The 21342-nt window shown below is 37.3% G+C and overlaps 1 protein-coding gene across 3 annotated transcripts in view; it reads left to right on the top strand.

Annotated features, from left to right (window-relative positions):
• Positions 1 to 21342, top strand: part of EYA4 (EYA transcriptional coactivator and phosphatase 4) — a 150750-nt gene that overhangs the window by 7183 nt on the left and 122225 nt on the right. For all 3 annotated transcript variants that reach the window (XM_017829707.1, XM_017829706.1, XM_017829708.1), the window contains exon 2: positions 10531 to 10632. In XM_017829707.1, the coding sequence (XP_017685196.1) occupies positions 10600 to 10632 (33 nt within the window). In that variant the 5' untranslated portion in view covers positions 10531 to 10599. The remainder of the gene's footprint in view (positions 1 to 10530; positions 10633 to 21342) is intronic.

Consider the following 21342-nt stretch of genomic DNA (forward strand, 5'->3'; position numbering starts at 1 on the left):
TGGGTGCAGCTACTACTGCAAAGCTGTACCCTTCCTTAGCCTTAGAAAGGAAGCTTGAAAAATTGGAGAAGTTTCAGATATAAGACCAGAGGAGTAATTAAACAATTGGAAAATGTGTCTTCCAGGGGATGAACAAATTTTAGTTTACCAAAGAAGAATGTTGCATAGTTTGATCACAAGGTAGTAAATATGTAAATGGGGGAAGGAAAATATGATAAAGAATCTATTGTCAAAGCAATTGTTATAATTAAAATCTGAGAATACCTGTTTTTCACAATTACCTTGTGTGGCACATTTGCTTCTGGCTCATAGTAAAAAGAGACTCTCCTGTAGGATGGTGAGCTGTTCGATGATTTCATGACATTTCCATCTCCTGTGGGGACTGCTGATGAGCCAGGAACTGCAATGAGTGCAGACAGCTCATGTGAGGATCAACAGCATAAACATGTAGACTATACAGCACGTCTGGTGTGGGACTTAGCATTTTCTTTGTGCTGGACAAAGGCGATACATAGAAAATTTTCTACTTTTCATTCGTTGTGTTCTGATGGTTTCAGTTTAACCTGATGGCTGTGGTGCAGCATTGTTAGGCTTGATGAGTAATAATTGTCATTCTGTTCTGTCAGAAACCACCTGAGCTGCGTGCTGGCACCAGCAGGAGTTCCTTATTCTGGGACAATTCTGCATTAACACTTTTTGTTTTCCATTGTTCATGGAATGAGAAAGGAACACTGTCTCAAATGCAACATTTAGGGGCTATTGTCATCTTTAGTTAAGAAAAACATTGCATTTCTTCTACCAAACAATAACCAAAGTACCCATGTTTCTTTTTGGTGACTTTACTTTTCTATTTTTTTCTGACATTTCAAAATGTTCCATTAAAGAACTGTAAGAGAAACACTTGCAGTAACAGGAATGGCAGCTGCTGGGCAATGACACTGACAGCTAAAACGGATGGGCAGACTGCACACTTCCTCCTTTGTCAGGATGTTTCTAGGAATCCTAGCGAGTATTTGAACTTCTTCAGTAGCTATCACTGCATACTCATACTGTTGAATACACTCTTCAAGTTATGGCATGACTTTTTAAAACAAATAGGATGTTTAGATATCATGCTGTCATGGCTTTCGTGATATCATGTCCTTGGATTCTTTGAGTCATTTTTTACAGCCTTGTAAAGCTGCTGTTTGCTTTTACGTAGAGGATGTGCTTTTGGGGGAGAGAAAATAATATTTTCAAGTCTGCAGTGTCTCTTTAAATATTCTGGCTAACCAAGTATAGACTTTTTCTTTCTGTTTTCAATGGCTTCTTTATAAAGGACTGAAGTGTTTTATTTGGTTTGTTTACATCTATTTTCTACAACAAAAGGGAAGGAAATTGTCTCAGAAATTAACCAAAATATACTTCATAGTAAAAACCCAAATCCTTTCCCCTAAAAAATCTAGTTGTTCAAAGCATTGAAATGACCAGCTAGTAGCGTCTTTGCATTACTTGTTTGTTGGTGTTTTTTCCCCTGGGAAGCATTCTTCATTTTGGTAAGGATTATATAGGCTTTGTGGGTTTGAAAACACTGTGTTTAATTTTTTTGCAAATCAATTTCTCCTTATTTTCAGGGGAACACAGTGGGATTCTAGATTAGATTTGTGTACAAATCCAGGCCAGAAACTGTCTTAGCATTTGTTTTATTTATTTGTATCTGGAATAATCGGTAATTGATTAATCCAGAATGAGACAGAAGAGGTCTATGTGCCTTATCTAAGCATGAGTGAAGAGGTCTCTCACAGTTGGAAAGCCCCCAAGCATCAGTGGATTTGCAGCTCTGGTTTCAATCTCAACAATTTCATGGTATATTGTGCAATGTTAGGATAAGGGAGATATTGAGGAGTTTATAATTCTATATTCTGAAATTCTGAAAGTAATCCTTCTTATTTGTTGCACAGGTGTGGGATGGAAGTCGTAGGAAGAGTAGAGCAGTCAGTTTTACTCATATTTGGGTACCTGTAAAGTTGTTACCCAGTTTCACAAGAGATGAATGCTGCACCAAAGTGTTATTTTACCTAAACTCTGTGAGATACAGTGCTTGCAGTTGTTTGCCAGGAAGTCTTTCTATTTTGCTCTTTTCCCACTTGTTTTGTTGTATGATGATAGTAGGACAGCAGGCAGATCTCGTCATAGGCTTTTTCTGTTTCTTACCTGATTTATGTACCTAAGCGTTGCAGGGACCTCATGGTCTGCGTCGCTCTGCTTTTTTGTCTTGATGTCTACTTTTGACTGGCACCAAATGGTTTTGTGGTAGTGTGACCTGTTTCTAAGTTAAAAGTGTCTGATGCAGAGTGGGAATAACACCTTAATTTTTCTTGGATAAAATCTCCACAGATACCACACAAGCAATGCCGTTCTCCAGGAAAATCAGTTCAAGGAAGCAAACTGCACTAAACTGACAATGATACAAACATTTACTGAAGACCATACAGAATTTGCAAGACTGTGTGTAACAAAGCGACTTGCATGAAAGCCAATTATTTAATGTAAATTTTGAGGAGTTTTCAGTGTATTGTAGTTTGGTGGGATGAATCATGTCCATTTTGATTACTGTATTTAATGTCTGACATGAATTCACATGCTCAGAAAAGAAAATAGAAATAATAAAATTATGTCCTGGTTATAGATGTGTAATTTTTCAGGGGAGGGAAAAGGTAAAAGGAATCTATATGAGCCCAGAACTGTATATGTGTGATGGGTGTTGTCTCTGACTAGGTCATACTGTCAGGATGGCTTTGTTTGACTTCTTAACTGTTCATGGTATTTAAAATGTGTTAGTCATTTACTCTCCCTTCAAGTTAGCTGTATATAATAATATTTCTTACTGCTTTTCCACTAAAGAATTGTTTTTATTAGTGTTGACACCCCTTTCAAGAAAACATAGCACTTGTATAAGATAAAACACCAAAGCAAACAAAGCTAAAAATTATTTAAGATAAATACATATAAATTAGTTCTAAAACTAGATATATATCAAGCAATTGCTTTTCTGAGATTATGATGAGAGACAAGTTTTCATTCTGCCTTACAGCATAAGAAAGCTGACATCTTCTTTTTCTACCAAAGCATGGACAGTGATCTCCAGCTTTTAGAAAGCCCTAAAATTATAATTTTGCTTATTTTCACAGAATCACAGAATTATTGGGATTGGAAGGGGCCTCTGGACATCCAGTCCAATGCCCTGCCAAGACAGGGTCACCTAGAGCAGGTTACATAGGAACACATCAGGTGGTTTTGAATGTCTCCAGAGAGGCCGACTCCATGACCTCCCTGGCAGCCTGTTCCAGTGTTCTGCCACCCTCAAGGTAAAGAATTTCTTCCTCATGTGGAAGTATAACCCCTTGTGTTTTAGTTTATGGCCATTGCTCCTTGTCCTGTGACTAGGCACCACCAAAAAGAGTCTGGCACCGTCCTTCTGACACCTCCCTTTGAGATATTTATATGCGTTGATGAGGCCCCTTCTCAGTCTTCCCCAGAGTAAACAGTCCTAGCTCCCTTAGTCTCTACTAATAAGAGAGATGCTCTAGACCCCTAATCACCTTTGTGGCCCTCCTCTGGACCCTCTCCAGTAGTTCCTTGTCTTTCTTGTGCTGAGGAGCCCAGAACTGGACACGCTATTCCAGATGGGGCCTCACTAGGGCCAAGTAGAGAGGGAGGATCACCTCCCTCGACCTGCTGGCCACACTCTTCCTGATGCACCTGAGGATACTATTGGCCCTCCTGGCCACAAGGGCACACTGCTGGCTCATGGTCAACTTGTAATCACCAATACTCCCAGGTCCTCAGCAGAACTGTTCTCTAGTAGATCAGCTGTACTGGTACTTGGGGTTATTCCTCCCCAGGTGCAGGACCTTACACTTGCCTTTATTGAACCTCATTAGGTTTCTCTACCCAATTTCCCATCCTATCAAGTTCCCACTGAATGGCAGCACAGCCTTCAGGTGTATCAACCACTCCTTCCAATTTCGTGTCATCAGCAAACTTGCTGAGTGTACATTCTATCCTTTCATCCAGGTCATTGACAAACAAGTTGAATAAGACTGGATTCAGTATTGAACTCTGGGGAACACTGCTGACTACAGGCCTCTGACAGGATTCTGCTCTGCTCATCACGACCCTCTGAGCTCTGCCATTCAGCCAGTTTTTGATCCACCTCTTGTCCTTTCATCTGAGTTCACCTATGAAAGTGTTATGGGAGACAGTGTCGAAAGCCTTGCTGAAGTCAGGGTAGATAACAGTAGACAAGATCCACTGCTCTCCCCTCGTTGACCCATCCTGCCATGTCATCACAGAAGTCTATCAGATTAGTCAAGCATGATTTCCCCTTGGTGAACCCCTGCTGATCACTTGTTGATGACTTCCAGAATGACCTGTTCCATCACCTTTCCAGGGATGGAGGTAAGGCTAACTGGCTGGTAGTTTCCCAGGTCTTCTTTCTTGCCCTTTTTTGAAGGTGGGAGTAACATTGGCCTTCTGCTAGTCATCAGGCACCTCTCCCCTTCTCCATGATTTTTCAAAGATGATGGAGAGCGGCAGAGCAACATCATCTACCAGCTCCTTCACCACTCATGGGTGCATTCTGTCAGGGCCCATAGATTTATGGGTGTTAAGTCTTCCTAGCCGATCTCTAGCCCAACCCTCTACTACCAGGGGAAAGCCTTCCTTTCTCCAACCTTTTTCTCTTACCTCAGAGGTCTGGGATTCCTGAGGGCTGACCTCAGCAGCGAAGACTGAGGCAAAGAAGGCATTCAGTAATTCTACCTTCTCTGTGTCTTCCATTACCAGGATACCCATCTGGTTTAGCAGCAGCCTCGTATTTTCCCTAATCTTCCTTTTGCTGCTGATATACTTGTAGAAGCCCTACTTGTAGTCCTTGATGTCCTTTGCCAGACTTAATTCCAAGTGAGTCTTGGCCTTCGTCGTTACATCTCTGCATACTCTGACAATGTTCCTGCAGTCCTTCCATGTAACCTGTCCCTTTTTCCACATCCCTTAAATTCTTCCTTGAGTTTGAGATTTTCAAGGACCTCCCTGCTTATTCATACTGGTTTCCTGAATGCTTTGCCTCATTTCTTCATCATGGGGCATACACTGGTCTTGAGACTGGAGAAAGTGGTGCTAATGACCAGCTCTCTTGAACTGCCTTCTCTTCTAGAACCCTATCCCGTGTCATTCCTCTAAGCAGGTCCCTAAAGAGGCCCAAGTTAGCTCTCTGGATGTTTAGGATTCTAGTCCTGCTTACTGTTTTGCTTCCCCTGGGCAGGATCCTGAATTCCACCATCTCATGGTCGCTACAGCCAAGGCTGACCTCAACCTTTACATCTTTCCTTGTTGGATCCTCCATCACTTGCATCAAAAAGTTATCTTCAATAATCTGCAGGAACTTCCTGGACTGTGTATGCCAGGCCATGTTGTCCCTGCAGCAAATACCAGGGTGGTTGAAGTCCCCCAGAAGAACCAGGGCCTATGACTGTGAGTATTTTCAGTTGCCCATAGAAAGCCTCATCAACTTTCTTCTCCTGATCAGGTGGCCTATTGTAAACACTCATTTTAAAAGTGTTAAATTAGCACATTTTTCTTATAAATTTGCCTGCTAATATTTTTACTTGAGTTTTGAAGAGAGCTAGATTATAAAGCACATCAATCTCCTTTCTCATCTGGGGCATGGTTCTTTCTTTTTCAAATGTGATAGTATTAGGGACTGATAAAGTGGTATGTTTTTACTGTCCAAAATACAGTTTTGTACTGTAGATACAGGCTAAGTTGAAATTCTAATAAATCAGCATTTGGTTTCCTTTTCTTTTAATTTAGGTTGTATTTTATTTTTTTTTTCACAAGATGATGTGATATGCATGCAGACAACTAGAAGGATGTTTTTCTATGTAAGAAATTACTGAATGTTAGGCAGTGCCTGTTTTTTACTACACGTACCCTCTCTCCTGTTTCTTAAAAGAAATGAGTTTCCTGGAAAACAACTAGCACAAAATAATCTAATTTAGTGAAATTGCAATGTATATGCACTATTATATTGCACTGATTCTAAAGCAATTAATTTTCTCATTATCTGCCTTCTATAACCTTTCACAATGCTTCAAATGCGCTTCACACTACTCGAATGATCTGTAGAAATGGTGCAAACCCAGAGAGACTTGCTTGAGGCTGTGGGAGTTCAAACCCTGGAGCCTGTCCTCACTAGTTGGCACCTTACTGCTGCATGTCCTGCATACATTCAGTTGCAGCTATAAGCACTAAGTACTAGTACTATTACAGATTTCTGAAGTAGAACACTAGAAAACGAGAAATTGCTCTATTTGTGACCACTTCTCACTTAACGTTTTGACTCTCAACCTGTGGCTGTGACAGAAGTAAGTTCTTCTTCATGGCTGAGTGAATTGTTTTAACCACAGGAGCATCCTTTCTTTTTATCCACTAGGTTTCTTGCCAACACGTTTCAAAATGTATAAAACAATATAGTAAATTTGAGTAAGATCCCACAACTTCTGAACCATACTGCCAGAGCATTACATGATATTACCTCAGTAGAACTAGGGAGCATCACATGATATAACCTCAGTAAAAATATGTGTTCTTCAGATAAATCAGAATAAAAAGAACTTGACAATGTGCGCAAGGGGATTATCATGTGCAAAAAATTGTTGTGGTAGAAACTGAGGACCATCCTCCCTTGCCCAGAATTTCGTTTAAGAAGACCGATTCCTACTGGACAAAGAAAGGACTTTCTTCCCAAGTTTTTAGGTTGAAGTAAAATGGGGAAAACTTTTTGGCTGATGGTCAAACTCCAGATGATGGATTCTTCTTGGAGTTCCGTCTCTCCATCTGGCTGGCTGGAGGGCCTGAAGCAGGCTCTGAAATACTTTTGAGAAGCGTCAAGTGCTTTAAGGCTGTTTTTTATGTGTGAGTCCCCAAGTTTCACATTCTGTCTATAGCTTGTGGAAGTTGTGGCACTGGATCACATTAGACATCCCATAGAAAGTGACATTACATCAGTCACCTGTTTATTTGTTGGAATCCTAGTTTTCTGAAGAAAACATTGCAAAGGGAGAGATCAGGTCCTTGCTGTATTACACTTTCAGTCATTTATAAAGCAGAATGCAGCAGAGCCTCAAGTAGCTTTTTATTTTCTTTAACTTATGGGTGTATCTCTGAGAGGAAACACATGTTTCTCCTCATGGTCAAGTCCTGGAAGTTGCAGTTTAAATTTGATGAAGTGTTTTATTCCCCCAGATAAAAATAAATAAATAAAAAATTAGATTTAAATGCATTTGTTGTTGAGGAAACTCAAGAATCCTCCTAATTAAGACATTTCTTAGAAAGGTAAAATTTTTATCTGGGAGCATAAAACACTTCATCAGTTTTAAAGCCACATCTGCAAGGACTGTATCAAGAAGAGAAACAGGCATTTTTCTTTATTCTGGCTTGTCTGTGTATTTAAGACTTTTAACAACAATTTAAAAAATATTTAAAGCCAGTTAGAAACACTTGCAATATAATAGGGATAAGAGTGCCCTTCCTCCCTCTGTTTTTAATCTGGTTCTCTTGATGGAATAAACTACAAGGTTGAATTGGTAACTGGATTATTGCCTCATAAAACAGCACGAGGTTACTATTATCCTTTAATTTTATATCTTTATTAGGGAGTAATGTTGGTCTTATTTAAATCACTGACTTCTCTAATGGTTTTTCTCTTTTACAAATTTATGAAACTAAACCCTAAAGGATTTGGTCTAAGTGCAGTTGGCATAACTGCCATTATAAAAATCTTTGGGTTAGCAGTTGGTTATAATCAGCTGCTTTAACTGGGCTCAAAATGTAGCAGGATTTAGCTGTTGATAGGTAGAATAATGCTGATAAAATATTAATGCTGAATTTTATTTTAAAAAGCTGAATTTCCAATAAGAGCATTTGAATTTTGATGCAGCATGAAGATGAACAACAGTGCTCTGGAAACTGTATAATTTAGCATGTTCATGCAAAGGACATATTTAACACATTGTGTGTTTCTGCTAAGATTAAAAAAAGCTTGTCTTTGTCTTGCAATTCAGTAAAGTAACATTGGAAACTGTTGAAGGCTAGTCTTTTTTAGAAGGTGGCATACAAGTGGCATATTTAATGATGCATTCCAGTGAATACATCCACCTGAATTTTGGGACACAACACATACCGTGAGTGAGTCATTGGCAGTCCTTAATAGGAAAACTGTTGGATTTATGTCATCAGGGTGTATTTAATATATCAATACACTTTGTTTTTTGAGGAAAAATGTGGCATCCATCTGTTGATTTCAGTGTGCTTTGGTTAAGGTCATGATCAATAAGAAAAGAAACACTAATATGGGTCTGTCTGTTATGGTATGGCTCTGTAGTTGAGTTATAGTTGAGTTTTACACAGGAAGTGAATGATCTGTCACCTTCAGTGGCTGACTGACAGAACTGGAGCATTTACTGCTTGAATGCAAGGCAGGTACTGACTTTTCAGTCAGTATTAGTCAAATTGTTCTGAGTTTTGTATTTTCATTGTTTATTTCTGCAGACAATCTTACAATGCAATAACATGCATATACTTCAAACTTTAAATTAGACTAGATTTTATATTTAAGTTATTGATGCAACATTTTGGTATTGGTTATAAAAATTCAACTCTGTGTTTGGATTTCTTCCTTTGACAGGGACTGCTGCAGGCAATGCCATGTAGAGCTGCTTTCTCTTAAAATACCCACTGTTCTTAGTAAGTTCCTTTCTGAAGTTTGTCTACAGTGGGTGTTTTAAAGAAGCTTTTCAATTCTCCTTTTGTCTTAAATTGAACAAAGGCTGAAGAAGATTTTACAAATACAAGAGTGTGGGCTCCACATTGATCAAAAAACATGGGAAGTGGTTACAGTTTGGGTGAAGGCATCACGGGTGAAGACATTTATGTCTTGCATCCCTCTGAAACTAAGAGGACACTGAAAAAAACCAGGAATTATTTATAGCTCTATGATATGGTGAAATACATGCAACGTTATTTTCTTGTAATTGGTCTTTTCCTTATGTAACATCGTGGCAAAAATTAATGAAATCTGAATGAAAATAATTTAGAAACTTAGACAAGAGGGAAGACAGGAAGATTTAGTTTGGGGGAAGGAAAAATCCAGGTGAGACTGAAAGGAAAGTAGTTTGGGGCTGTGCATTTGTGTGTGTTCTGGAAAATATCTGATGTGCAAAACCAGTGAATTTTTTAGAGTTATGTTTTGGGGAGTAAATGGAGGTATGTCACGTAAGTGGCACTTGAGATTGAGAGAGCGGGTATTCACAGGGCAGCGCAGGACTGCGGGTGAGAATATGTAGGTGCTATGGCTTGTTTCATGTATATTCCATAGCTCTGGTTCCTTTCAAATGTTGTGCCTGTGCCAATAGAGCTGTACTTTGTTTAACCTCAGAAAAATAGTGGTTGCATTTATGCAGGGTGGAGGTAGCACAAGGTATAAGTGCTTGCTGGTCAGAATATAACAGAGGTCCATAATATGTTTATGTTATTGGGTATACTTCCAGGTAATGGTTTCTTGTGTGCCTTGTTGATAAACAAATCCAGGTAATGTTGATAAGCAAATCCAGGATGTTTGGGTTCCTTAATGTATGTGTTTACGTATGATTATTTATTTTTTCTTTTAAATGTAACATTAACTTTGATTAATAATATAATGATTATTGCATATATGAAATATCCCTGGCACTTTTTTTTTGTTCTAAATGATGCAAATTTGCATAACTCCAAAATAGATCTTTTCTGAGAATGGAGATCGTAATACAATTGTGTGGCTTTATAATTAAGGTTAACCTAATGATACATGGGCAGAACTCTTAGGATTTTCCTACTGAAGAGCTCAGTATTTGATGAGAGTGACTCACCCTATTAGAGAAGTCATAGACATAGCAGATAATTAGGGTAATTTCTGTTATTTAGCACTTTGTAGGGACCTGCTTGTTATAAACCGCTTTGTGTACTTTATTTAATCCTAAAGGAATTTAATGAACCTCAGAGAGGGGACTTCATGCTGATGATTGCATAATGACTTTCTTTTCTGCCAGACACTTAATGACTAAGAGTTTGTCATTAAATGTGTTAAGCACTTCTGTTCTATAACTCTTTTTCTAATATGTTCTCCCAAGGGTTATAATTGATTGTCTACTTAAACAACTGCCTGTATTCAACATTTTGGTTTGTTGGTTTGTTTTCATAACTATTTTTTGTCTTGCAGAAGTCAAAGAAAAGTTCCTGTTTCTGTTTGTGTATTTTAGATAATTCCCAAAATAATACTCAAGGTGTTGAAGCACTTTACATGAAATTAGTCTTCATATAAATCAATGAGAACTTCGCTGAAGATTTTAGTGAAACCACAACCTCAGTTAGGGGGTTTGTTTATTGCAGATTTGCCTTAGAAATGAGGACCCTAGACTAAGGTGTCAATTTTTTATCTTCTTTTTAATTTAGACTACTGAGCTGTAAATTAAAGGGAAGATAATTTCTGCTCGTGGAGGAAAAGAAACGCAAATAACCTCAATGGAAGACTCTCAGGATCTAAGTGAACAGTCAGTGAGTACAAATGTTGATAAACATGGATGGAGTGGAATAAATTGAACTCTGTACAAGTTGTGTGAAGGGACTTGGGATTTGAAAATGATAGTAAGATCTGGAGAAAGGTTCTGAGCTTTTAGTTTGAAACCTTCTCTTAGTTCATGCATTAAATAAGTGGTTTTAATCTTTTTTACCTGTTGAAAGGTACAAGATCATTGCTATATAGGATTTTGCAGAACTCAAATTGTTGGAGGGATACAATAAAGGTATAGGGGAAAAATAAAATGTTATGAACTTGCACAGTGCTATGCCTTGTTCAAATAATTGCATCAAAATGTATATCCATAGTGATCTGTCGGTTTTGCCAAAGCAAGAGTTACCAAAATCACAAACAAGATACTTCAGATGGTCAGACTGTGGCAGATGACATACATTAATTGTTTCAGGATTCTCTTGAATTTCAAGGGAATTGCAAGAGTTGGCAGTGTATCTCTCTGTTTCATGTCAGAGAGAGATCCCCCTTGTCATTGATGACAGATCTGTGAGAAATGGGGTGGACATTTCTTCTCCTTTTGCCTTTCTTATTTCTCCTTTCCATTACGGATGTGGTCTCCAGATTTCCTTACCGCCAGACTGTGGTTCTGAGGAGACAGTAGGCTCCAAGCAAATTTAAAGTTATCTGGGCTTGCCATCTGCAGTATTGGCTTTGTTTTTAGTATCTTAATTTCTTAATGTTTCTTACTGGTCACAGTAGGGGCACATTTTGCAAGTACCATGATCCCTACGAGTCTCAGCTTGGGCTTAATGTACTAAAGATCAACAAAGGGATTTCTTATTTCTATTTCTGATATGCTGAAAGAGGTTATCTATGTAATAAACTAGTTTTAATATATATTTTTTATAACAGAGACTTTTATGGGTAACACAAGTTCAAGGAAGTGGGAAAACCTGCATGTATTTCTAAAATGTCAGTAATTATCTTTCATAAGGAGTACTTTGCTCCTGACTGGATAGCTCCTATCTGAGACTTTATCTTGGACTAGAGTTTTATTGCTGATTTTAAGTGGTACAGAACTGGAAAGTCTTAACAGTGTTGTAAGTCCCCATGGTGGCACTACTTGGGACAGCTGCACATATTTAAATTGTTTTAGAGCATGCAAAAGCTACATGGCTTCATAATTTAATAAAGTTTTATAAAGGTCATAAAAGATTGGGCAGAAGTTCATGTCTTGCAGACTGTGAAACAATTGTTCTGTGGAGTATACATGGTGTAGTTATTAATAAGGAGTAGATGAGCCAGTTTAGCTTAGTGCAAAAGTGTCTTTTCATAGTAGTTTAAATGTTTTTTGCAGCACTGGATGCCTGATAAATGCATATTTTAGTAGCTATTTTACTACCTCATCATAGTATAATTTCTGTAGTATTTCTCATAATTACTACATATCTTTATGATAATGCATGAGATATGTAGTAATTTATGATAATGCATGAAAACAGTCTTGCAGATTAGAAGTTGAGGTGAAATCTGTGCTGTGTTACATATGGAGGCAGGATCTTCTGCCTTTATACTATTGTTAGAGTCACAGAAAATTGTGATTCAAGACAAGTTTATTCTTCTTACTCTTTGCTAACAGTGACAGAAATTCAGGGTAATGGATGGGAGAGCCACTTCATCACTCCCTTCATCCAGGTGTATACTGAGACTTAAGATCTCGCCAAGATGTTGGGCACTGTCCTGGGAGAAGGAATTGTGCTGTGAGGCCCATCTGCCTAGAGCAGGCACTGACCCTTCATTTCCCAACTTCAAAAGCTGTTTTGCTCTTATATCATGGTTAAACTCCTCTTGCATTTTTTAAAAGAGAAAATAGTGTTTCTGGCTTAGTTCCTTAAAAGCCACAGGGCGCGTCTGTGGACTAGAGATTCCAGGTAGAAGGGGGCATTCTCAAGATGAGGCTTTGGTGGTTTAGGCTCTAGGAAGGTATCAGATGTAAATCCTTCAAGTCTTCTGCTTGAAGTGTAGCTGTAGTGTTTTGTGCTGGTTAATGGTTACTGGGTAGCTCTAGGCAGTTTGTGTTTATCAGGCAGAATTTCTGGTTTTCGACATGTTCGGGGAGAATAAGTACTTCATTCCAGCTTCAATATTCCTCTTAGGGAGCTAAGTGCATAAGATTTAGATAATGAAAATTCATGGAGCATAAGGATGTAGTGTATTAGATTATGTGAATAAGCATGAATGTAAGATCTGTGCTCAAATTTGTGCTGGCACCTTGCCTCAAATAGTCTAGTCCTTGGTTACTTGAAAGACTGCGTTTCTCTGCAAGTGGGATAGGTGAGAAGGTGCTTGCTGTTGGATGGTACGTTTGATGGACAGTTGAGGTTTTTTGAATAGAGATATACTTTATTGAATTCATTTCCCTTGGCATTCTGTTAAAGAGTCTTTCACCCTTGGGAAAGGAGGCCAGGCATACTTACTTTGTACAGTGAACAAGGTTAATTTTTAAATTTAATTGCCTTAAAAAAGAGGAACTTTTGCTAATTTCTGCAAGTATATCATCCTCCTGCAGCATGATATACTGTTTTGTAGCTTTTATTCTGACTTCTCCATAAGTTTGAGATCACTATTATTATTTTAATGCAAGTTTTTGCTGTTTACTCTGTCTTCTGTTCTTTTAAAATGCACTAATAGGAAATGAATTGTTCTATGATTCCTATCCTGAAAGTATATCGCAGCATCCCTATAGCTATGTGAGAAATAAACTCTTACCCTTTTGTCTCAGGGCAGTGACGGGATGACCACATGTTGCTTCAGATATCTAAGTGCACCTCTGTTCTTTGAGCCTCTAAAGAATTGTGTTTGACTGAATTGAGCAGCTGCTGTTTTCTGAGATGCCAACTTGAGTAGATGTATTATATATACCACTTAATGCATTATGTCATTAATTTATTTATTTTTCCTGTTTTTGTTTCTGATAAATTCCTTGCTTCTGCTATGTTTTAAATTGTTATGCTTCTGTCTGACCAGAAGTTGGTCTACTTGCCTAATTGTACTGTAGAGCCTCTATACCCAGAAAACTGATGTTCTCCCTTTCCTTCACCTTTTCCAATGTGGCAGAGGTGGGGGAATCAAGCCTTAAACTAGCTCGTACAGTGACCAAAAGAGTCAGAATCAGAGTAGAGGTTATTATACTTTGGTTTTCCTGTCTTTACTCACAACTGCATAGGTAAATAGCTCTATTTTGAAGATCAGTGGGAAAATAATTCAAGCTACTAGCTGACACAGAGCAGAGCTGGGATCCTTCAGGCGCAGCTGAGATCCAGAAGATCCCTGCAGCTGGCATGGAGTGGTCTGGGTCGTACTATCGTGCTACTGTACTTCTGGGGTGGGTGCGTGTCCTAAAAATCTCACAACTCTCTTTTTCTTTCCAGTTCAGATGCAGAATATACTTGTACGACCATGCATAAGAAGGAAATTTTCTTTTCATTGATAGGAAGGCTCAGTTTTCATTCATAATGAAAAAGAAGAAAAACAGTAAGAGAGATATTTCACAGACAGAAGAAAATAACCAAATGATCCTCTTCATATTCTGGTGAGAGGTCTGTTACTAAGTGCAGGCTGCTATTTAGCAAGTAAAAGAATACTTTAAACCACATATATTTGTTTTACATGGGCAGATGTAGCTAGATAGAAACAAAGTTTTCATAACTGTGTATGCCATAGACTTTATGCACACTACATTAAAAAAAAAAGTAGAAAGTATAAGAAAATACATCACATTTTATTTTACTATTATTGCTTCCTTCAAAAAAAGCCAATTTTTTTCTAAATGCTAACTAGAAATACTTTTTTATCAAAAGATGCATGTTAAAAGTTCTTCTACTTAGTTTTGAAATGAGAGAGAAGGAAATTTTGCAGATCTTGTATTTATGAACAATCTAGCAATAGGGAGACAAAAGCTTTTTAGGGCTGGTCTTGGAGATGGCTAATAAAATGGTAAATGTTTAGCAGCAAAATAGTCCTCTCATGTGCCTTGGTATAGCAAACACATACAGGATCTTGAGAACTACAATTTTACAGTCTTATTTTATTCTCTTCTAGTCGTCACTTGCTGTTCAATCTGTATTAGTAGAAGAAAAAGAATTTGGCTGCTAACTTGCTAGTTTAGGATTTCAAAGGGCCTTATTAGAAACTGGTGTAATTTCATCCCCTGGCTCTTTTATATAACAGCATGCATATTTAGATTACTTCATTTTAACCTAGAATTAAACAATAGATTGCAGTGCTGTAGGACAGGACACTAGCAGATGTGAGGCTAAACCTGAATGAACAGGTTTTCATTTTTCTGACGTTTGGACAATCATCCCCATTGTGCCCTGGGTAAGTTGTTTGTTTTTTATCAGATTATGCAGACTGTTATATCTGTTACTTGTATTTATGGCCCACTTGGAGCTGGACAATCCCTGGCAACCTTTTCAGACAGTGTTTGCCCATTTTCGTTTTGTTTTAATGTGTGAAGCTGTCAGATGTGATCCCTTTGCAGATCAGTTTTCAGCTGTAGCTACTTCTCTGTCACACAAGCACTGTACTTGCAGCATTTAATCTTACCCCCGTCCAGGGTGGGCAGCTTGCTTGCACCCCAGGAACTTCAACTGAAGCTCATTTCAATGAAATGAAAATTAGTTCAAACTTTTTAACTGAGTTTTAAATGTTTTGTTTAATTGTTCTGTATCACAGCATAGCATGTTATGGTTCGTATCTCTGTCACATCAATATCTGTAAGACTTGGAATATTACAGGCAATTAATCTTGTCATATTAGCAATGCTGGTTGAAAGAGATCTCTGGAAGTTAACTAGTGTAGCTTCTGAAGTGCTGGCAGTATGCACAAATATTTTACTTATAAAAGCAAAGAACTGTATCAGTAATATCAGTAAGTGAAAAAAATACAGGTTTAATAAGAAAAAGAAAAAAGTTTCCTTAACAAATGATTACTTGTTTTTAATTTGAATGAATCATTGAAGAAAAATTCCGTGACTTGAAGTCAGCTGTAATAGAAAGTAATAGAAAACCAGCATGTCTTTTCAAAGGTGTATTTCAGAGCATTTTTGAGAGTTGCTTAGGTATTTTATTACCTCCTTTCTATAGACACAGTAACTGACACAGAGAGATGGCTTGGATAGAGGATCCAAAATTATCAGCCATTTTGAATTACAGTAGATCAAGAATAAAGTGTAATATCATAATTCCTAGTCTCCCATCTAGTAAGAATTTGAGGTAGAAACATCACTGTTGTTCTCTTTCAGCTGCAAGACCTTTATATATGGCATAACAACCTCTGTGAACACATACTGTTTTTTTCTAATTACTTTGCCCTCTATTACTTCAGCATTCTGTCATTTCTGTACAATAATCTACCAGTGCTAAATTTGAAGCTGCTTTTTCCAAACTACATTAGTGGTTGTATATATATTTTATTTCTCCAGTTTACCAAATGGGATAGACTAAATGAGACAACACTCAGAAGCAGATAATGCATTTTGACATGCAGAATAAACTGAACTGATTTGTGTTTTGTATGAATTGCATATCATTGGAGAAATAATTTGGTATTGGTCTCCAGTGTTGGCATATGTGTAATTTTTCCCCTGAATTAATTAAAATTATGATTTGAAAGCCCTTTATTTAAAAGCTAAGTAGGCAATCTCCTAAATATTCATCCAAGAATGATATCCATGGCTTCTAACGTTGCAAGATGAGATGAAAAGAGGAGTTGGCAAAGAAACAGAAATGTTTCTGTCATTGTCACAGTCACGTTTCCTCTGGTTCAGCACTCCACTTGTCTGCTGGAACATGTTACCAAGTCAGTTTCAGAAGTTTAAATGGAAAGGCATTGTATGGGCTGTATTTAATAACAAGGAAAACCAATAAAAGAAAGTGTTCCGCTGTCACGTACTGTCCTTGGAATGCTGACAAGGACTGACACATAGTATCTATATAGTTGTTGTGATTGGTATTCCTGGCTCCAGAGAGGTCCCAGACTAGAATTTTAGGGATAAAACTACTTGGAAAATTGCTACTGCCATAAGCTTCATGAACTTCCCTCAAGGTAGATATACCATCTTCTGCACAGGGGGCTCTGGGGTTTCTGGAGCACAAAATTCTTTATTACTAGTGATGTTATAGCTCTGATGCTATATGGGTATCAGAGGTGACTTCTATATTATAACTGATAATACCATTAGAAAAAATAAGGGAAAAAAATTGCAGGTGCAAAAAACTTTTCAAGGCCTGCAACTGGGCCAACTTAGACCTTCTTTGAATCTTCAACAAGAACCTGTTCACTTTAGAAAAGGTTTTTATATACGCATGTATACATAAGACTTGGAACATATGAGTCAGTCTAATAAAAGTATTACCTCTCTCTATAAATGGTACTTCTTTCTGTTAAAACACCAGAGTCTGACAGGCACATTCCAAGCTCTGCAGATGATTTTTTCTTGTAAGATATGATACTTTTTCAAGCATTTAAAATGCAAAATTTATAAGTGCTGTATTTTTAGTTTATTTCAATATTGTATTTTAACTTAGAATTGCTCACAACATTTCCAAAGATGTCTATGTCAGTCCTATCTGTGAATGCAAAATGAAAATACAATAGTTTATTTAGGAGAGTGATCATACATCAGCTTAGGCTTCTGTTTTTACAGTGTCCAGGAGAAGTTACCATGTCCAAAAGTAGTTTTCTCTTCAGTAAGAAGGGGTCAGAGTTTTGTAATGCACACAAAATATTGGACAGTATGAAAGTATATTAATTTTCTCTAGCTTTTTCATTTTGTAAGGCTAAAAGCCTAGTGTCTTCATGCCTATTAAATGACTGTGTACATTTTCTCATGAAAAGTGTGGATTACACTGAACATATATTTGGGTTATACTCATTTGATAATTGTAAAAAGTCCAGATGCAGCAATGTGCTGAAGAATGTGTGGGACTTAAGGGATATGATTAAGCCCACTAAAATCAATGGGATTTCTCATGTGCTTTAAGTTAGGCATGTGCTTAAATACTTTTCTGGAAAAGACTTGGAAATACAGTACAAAATAAAAGCAATAATTTCAGAAATATTTTATTAGCAAATACTTCTGAATGATTTGCAGCTATGGCTAATATTTATTCAGCATCATATAACAGTCATGGTTTCTTTCTTCTCCTTATAGCACTTTTCTCTGAGCTCTACCTCAGTATCCAAGTGGCTGACTTGCAAGTCAACTTGTATTAAAAAAAAGAAGAATGACAGACGAAAGTGTTAAATAATTTTTAAATAATAAAATGACACTAGATGAAAAATCTATTTCATATTTTATGAAGTATGTCTTAAACACATTGAGCACATGCAGATCCATTAAACCACAGTCACATCCTTGTCCTCTTACATTCGGTTAAATCTTTAGCAATGTAAAGGAGTAAAAGTTAAAAGCATTGAAATATTATGGCTACAGTGAATGAAAATAGTTCTGCCATAACTTAAGGCAGAATTTATCCCAGAGGATCCCATTGAAGAAACAAGGTGAAACTCATGTTGTTTCTTTCTTTCTTTCTTTATTAATTAATGAAATAATTTGTTGCAAGATTGGTTCGTCATCATTAGGCAACCCCTAATAATGGATGAGAATATTTTCACTGTAACATCCTTTGTCTCCTATCAGCACTTGGACTTTATCAGAGCTCGTACTTTAATCAAAGAGGTTCCACCAACCCAAATATAAGGTAGCTTTGCTGCAGCTGAGAGACCTAGAGTTTTGTGTTGGAGTGTTACTCTTACAGAGGCAACATCTAGGTGAGAAACTGAGGTTGTTTCAGCCAAGACCGGAGCTGACTGAACAAACCTTTTCTTAAATGTGACAGCACACCTAGTTTATCATATCTCTCCCTTTCTTTTTCTGTATATGTTTACTGCAGAGGAATAAAATTTAACTGACCCTGAATTTTTTTTTTTTTTTGGTACTGGAAGTAGTGATTAATGGGATTTCTGTCATGAAAAAAATGTCTTTTATAGTGCAGATCTTTAGTTGTTCCTGTTTCTGTGAACCCTTATTTGGCTTTAAATTTTTAGTCTTTGGTCCTGGGCCACATGAAATTTTTCTTTATGTGATTCAGTCAAAGTATACCAGAGAAGGAGCTAAAGCAAACATTACTTATTTCTGTAATGAAAAAGAATATTTTTCTTATTTCAGTTAGCAATGCTGTTAAAAAATGACACAGGTTTTCAAGTTTCAGTTTGTCACGCAGTCACCTTCCCTGTGGGACTACTAGCAGCTTGTAGTGAAATGCTTTGGGCTGCCACCTGAGTTTATTTGGGATTTATGTAGTAAACACCCACAGCTTGGGAACCTCATGTTGCTGGACATGGCAGTGTAGATAATAAATTCCTTCTATTAAAAAGTCAAACTATGGTTGTAGTTCAGAAAACAGCAGTGAATAATCTATGCTTTAACTATTTTCCAGGGATTCTTTTTACTGACTCTGAGGAAATAGGATTTGTGCATTTACCAGCCCAGATAGAATTAAGTGTGAGAAAGACCTTATGCTGATCCCCATAGTGGCTCTCGAGCAGTTAGAAAAACCTCTGCTTGTTTTTTTTCCGCCCATTCAAAGAGTCTTACTCTGCTGTTAAAAATTCTTCCAGCAGCCTGTGCCTTGAGTGCATCATGTCGCTTCCCAGCAGTTCAGGCATTTACTTGAGTAGAATAGGCTGTAATTTCCTCTTCTCCTTTTTAGCTTTTCTTTCAGATATGAAATAAACTCGATAGCATGACAATTTTTGAAACGGTGAAATTAAAATAATTCTGTAATGCAATCTGTGGAGTATTTCTATCATTCAGTGGGTTTTACCATCAGAGGGAACAATGTGTTCTATACTTAACAGACTTAGTTGTCTTAGTATCCTCTGTTTAACTTCAACCACTGTTAAATGCACTTCCATAAACAGCCTGGCAGGTATTGGCCTTGAGGGACCCTGATGCATTATGGGCATCCAAGCTTCACTTGCTTGTCTGTTGGCTGCCATGGGCCGTTCCAGGATGCTTTTAATCTCACTTATTTCATGAACCAGATTCACTCAAGCCTTAGACACTGGAGTTAGACACTGGAGCCTCTGTTCTCAGGGAAGTATGGCACACAGAAAGAGTGAATGCTGTGTACAGTCAGTCAGATCTTCTGTGCAACTTATGTTCAGGAGCTTAAACTCAACTACGGTTTCTGTTTCTAGTACACACACTGAGCTACCAGTTATCATCTTCCATTACTTATCTATTATCTGCTTTTCAAGAGACTGGTTACACAGACTAAGCTCAAGTCATCAGCACATTCACGTGTTCAGCTTATGCTAAATAATCTTAAGGGCTGTATATTTGTTTATTTCTTTCTCTATGTACTTTTTCTTCCATGTAGTTGTAGTGCTTGTTGTAGTAGTGCTAGAGCTTTGACGGGCTACAGACATCCAGACATCCTGCTGTTCATCACAGATTATCCTGTTATCTAACTGCTTGTCTGTAATGTTCTCAAATTCATTGTCCAAGTTAAACACTTTTGATAATGAGTTTTCATGGGTTTTTAGCACTGCAGTGTAAAACTAATGATTAACCTGTAGCCTTTGTAATGTGGCACCTGCATCTAGAATTTTCATAAAAATGAAACTTATATTATCCCCTCGTCCTGTTGCTTTGAAGGTGCAAGGGCCCTCATATCAAGGGCCCATATCATCAGTTTGTTATTTCAAATGGAATGCATTTGCGTATTTATTAATAAATGTAGTAAATGGCAATTTAAACCATACGCTTTAGGGCATCACAGGTGAAAATTTTAGGCTTTCAAGGAGCTGATACCAAATTGAGTTTCCTGCACAACTTGCTTCTAAGTGAAGGAATCAGAATTTAATTAATTGAGGAAGAATTTTACATTATTATTGCAAGATACTAGATTTAGTCTGAAAATAACTTCAAATTGAAATTAGAAGTACAGGAAATAGTCTTTGTAGAGCCAAGGGCAGTTAATGTAATACATCATTGGTTGATCGTTCATAAATTCTTCAATTCTTGTTAGTTCTGCAGTTCAGTAGTACTTAATTTTGGCAAAAGCAGACATATGAAGAGTCAACATTGACCTGAACTTTCCAGGTTGAAATAATATAATCTAATTTTAAATTAAACAGGATGAAATTATCTAGCATTTTTGATAACCTTATTCTGAACTATTTACTGACAATTTCTCCATTCATGTAATTTAAGCCGTATTTTACAATATGCCTGTGAAAGCATATGTATTGCAATAATAATGGTACAGTTCAGCTGCTTTTCTTTTGCTGTTGCTTATCTTCTGTTTTGGACATTAATGATGTAAGAGTTCTGTTTGAAAGTTCTAGTGTTGAGCTGTGATAAGTAAGACTGAATAATTGCCTAACAGGATATGCTACCAAATATAATTGGGTTGCAAGAAGTGTCTTGTTTGCAGCTGGTAGTCCATAGATCTGCTTTATATTTTTACCTAAATACCTGTGTGTTGATGAAAGAAGACTTAGAATATTGGCATTTCAAAAATTCTATACCACTGCAACTGTGGTTCACCAGTTGATGGTTATGTCTATAAAAACTGAATTCATATATAAAGCCTGATTCCAACATAGTTATTTCTGTGCCATGCAGCTGTAAAATTCACCAGTTGTTTAAAGCCTAACAG

This window comes from Lepidothrix coronata, unplaced genomic scaffold (assembly GCF_001604755.1).
Source record: "Lepidothrix coronata isolate B3197 unplaced genomic scaffold, Lepidothrix_coronata-1.0 Scaffold167, whole genome shotgun sequence".
NCBI classification, from domain to species: domain Eukaryota; kingdom Metazoa; phylum Chordata; class Aves; order Passeriformes; family Pipridae; genus Lepidothrix; species Lepidothrix coronata.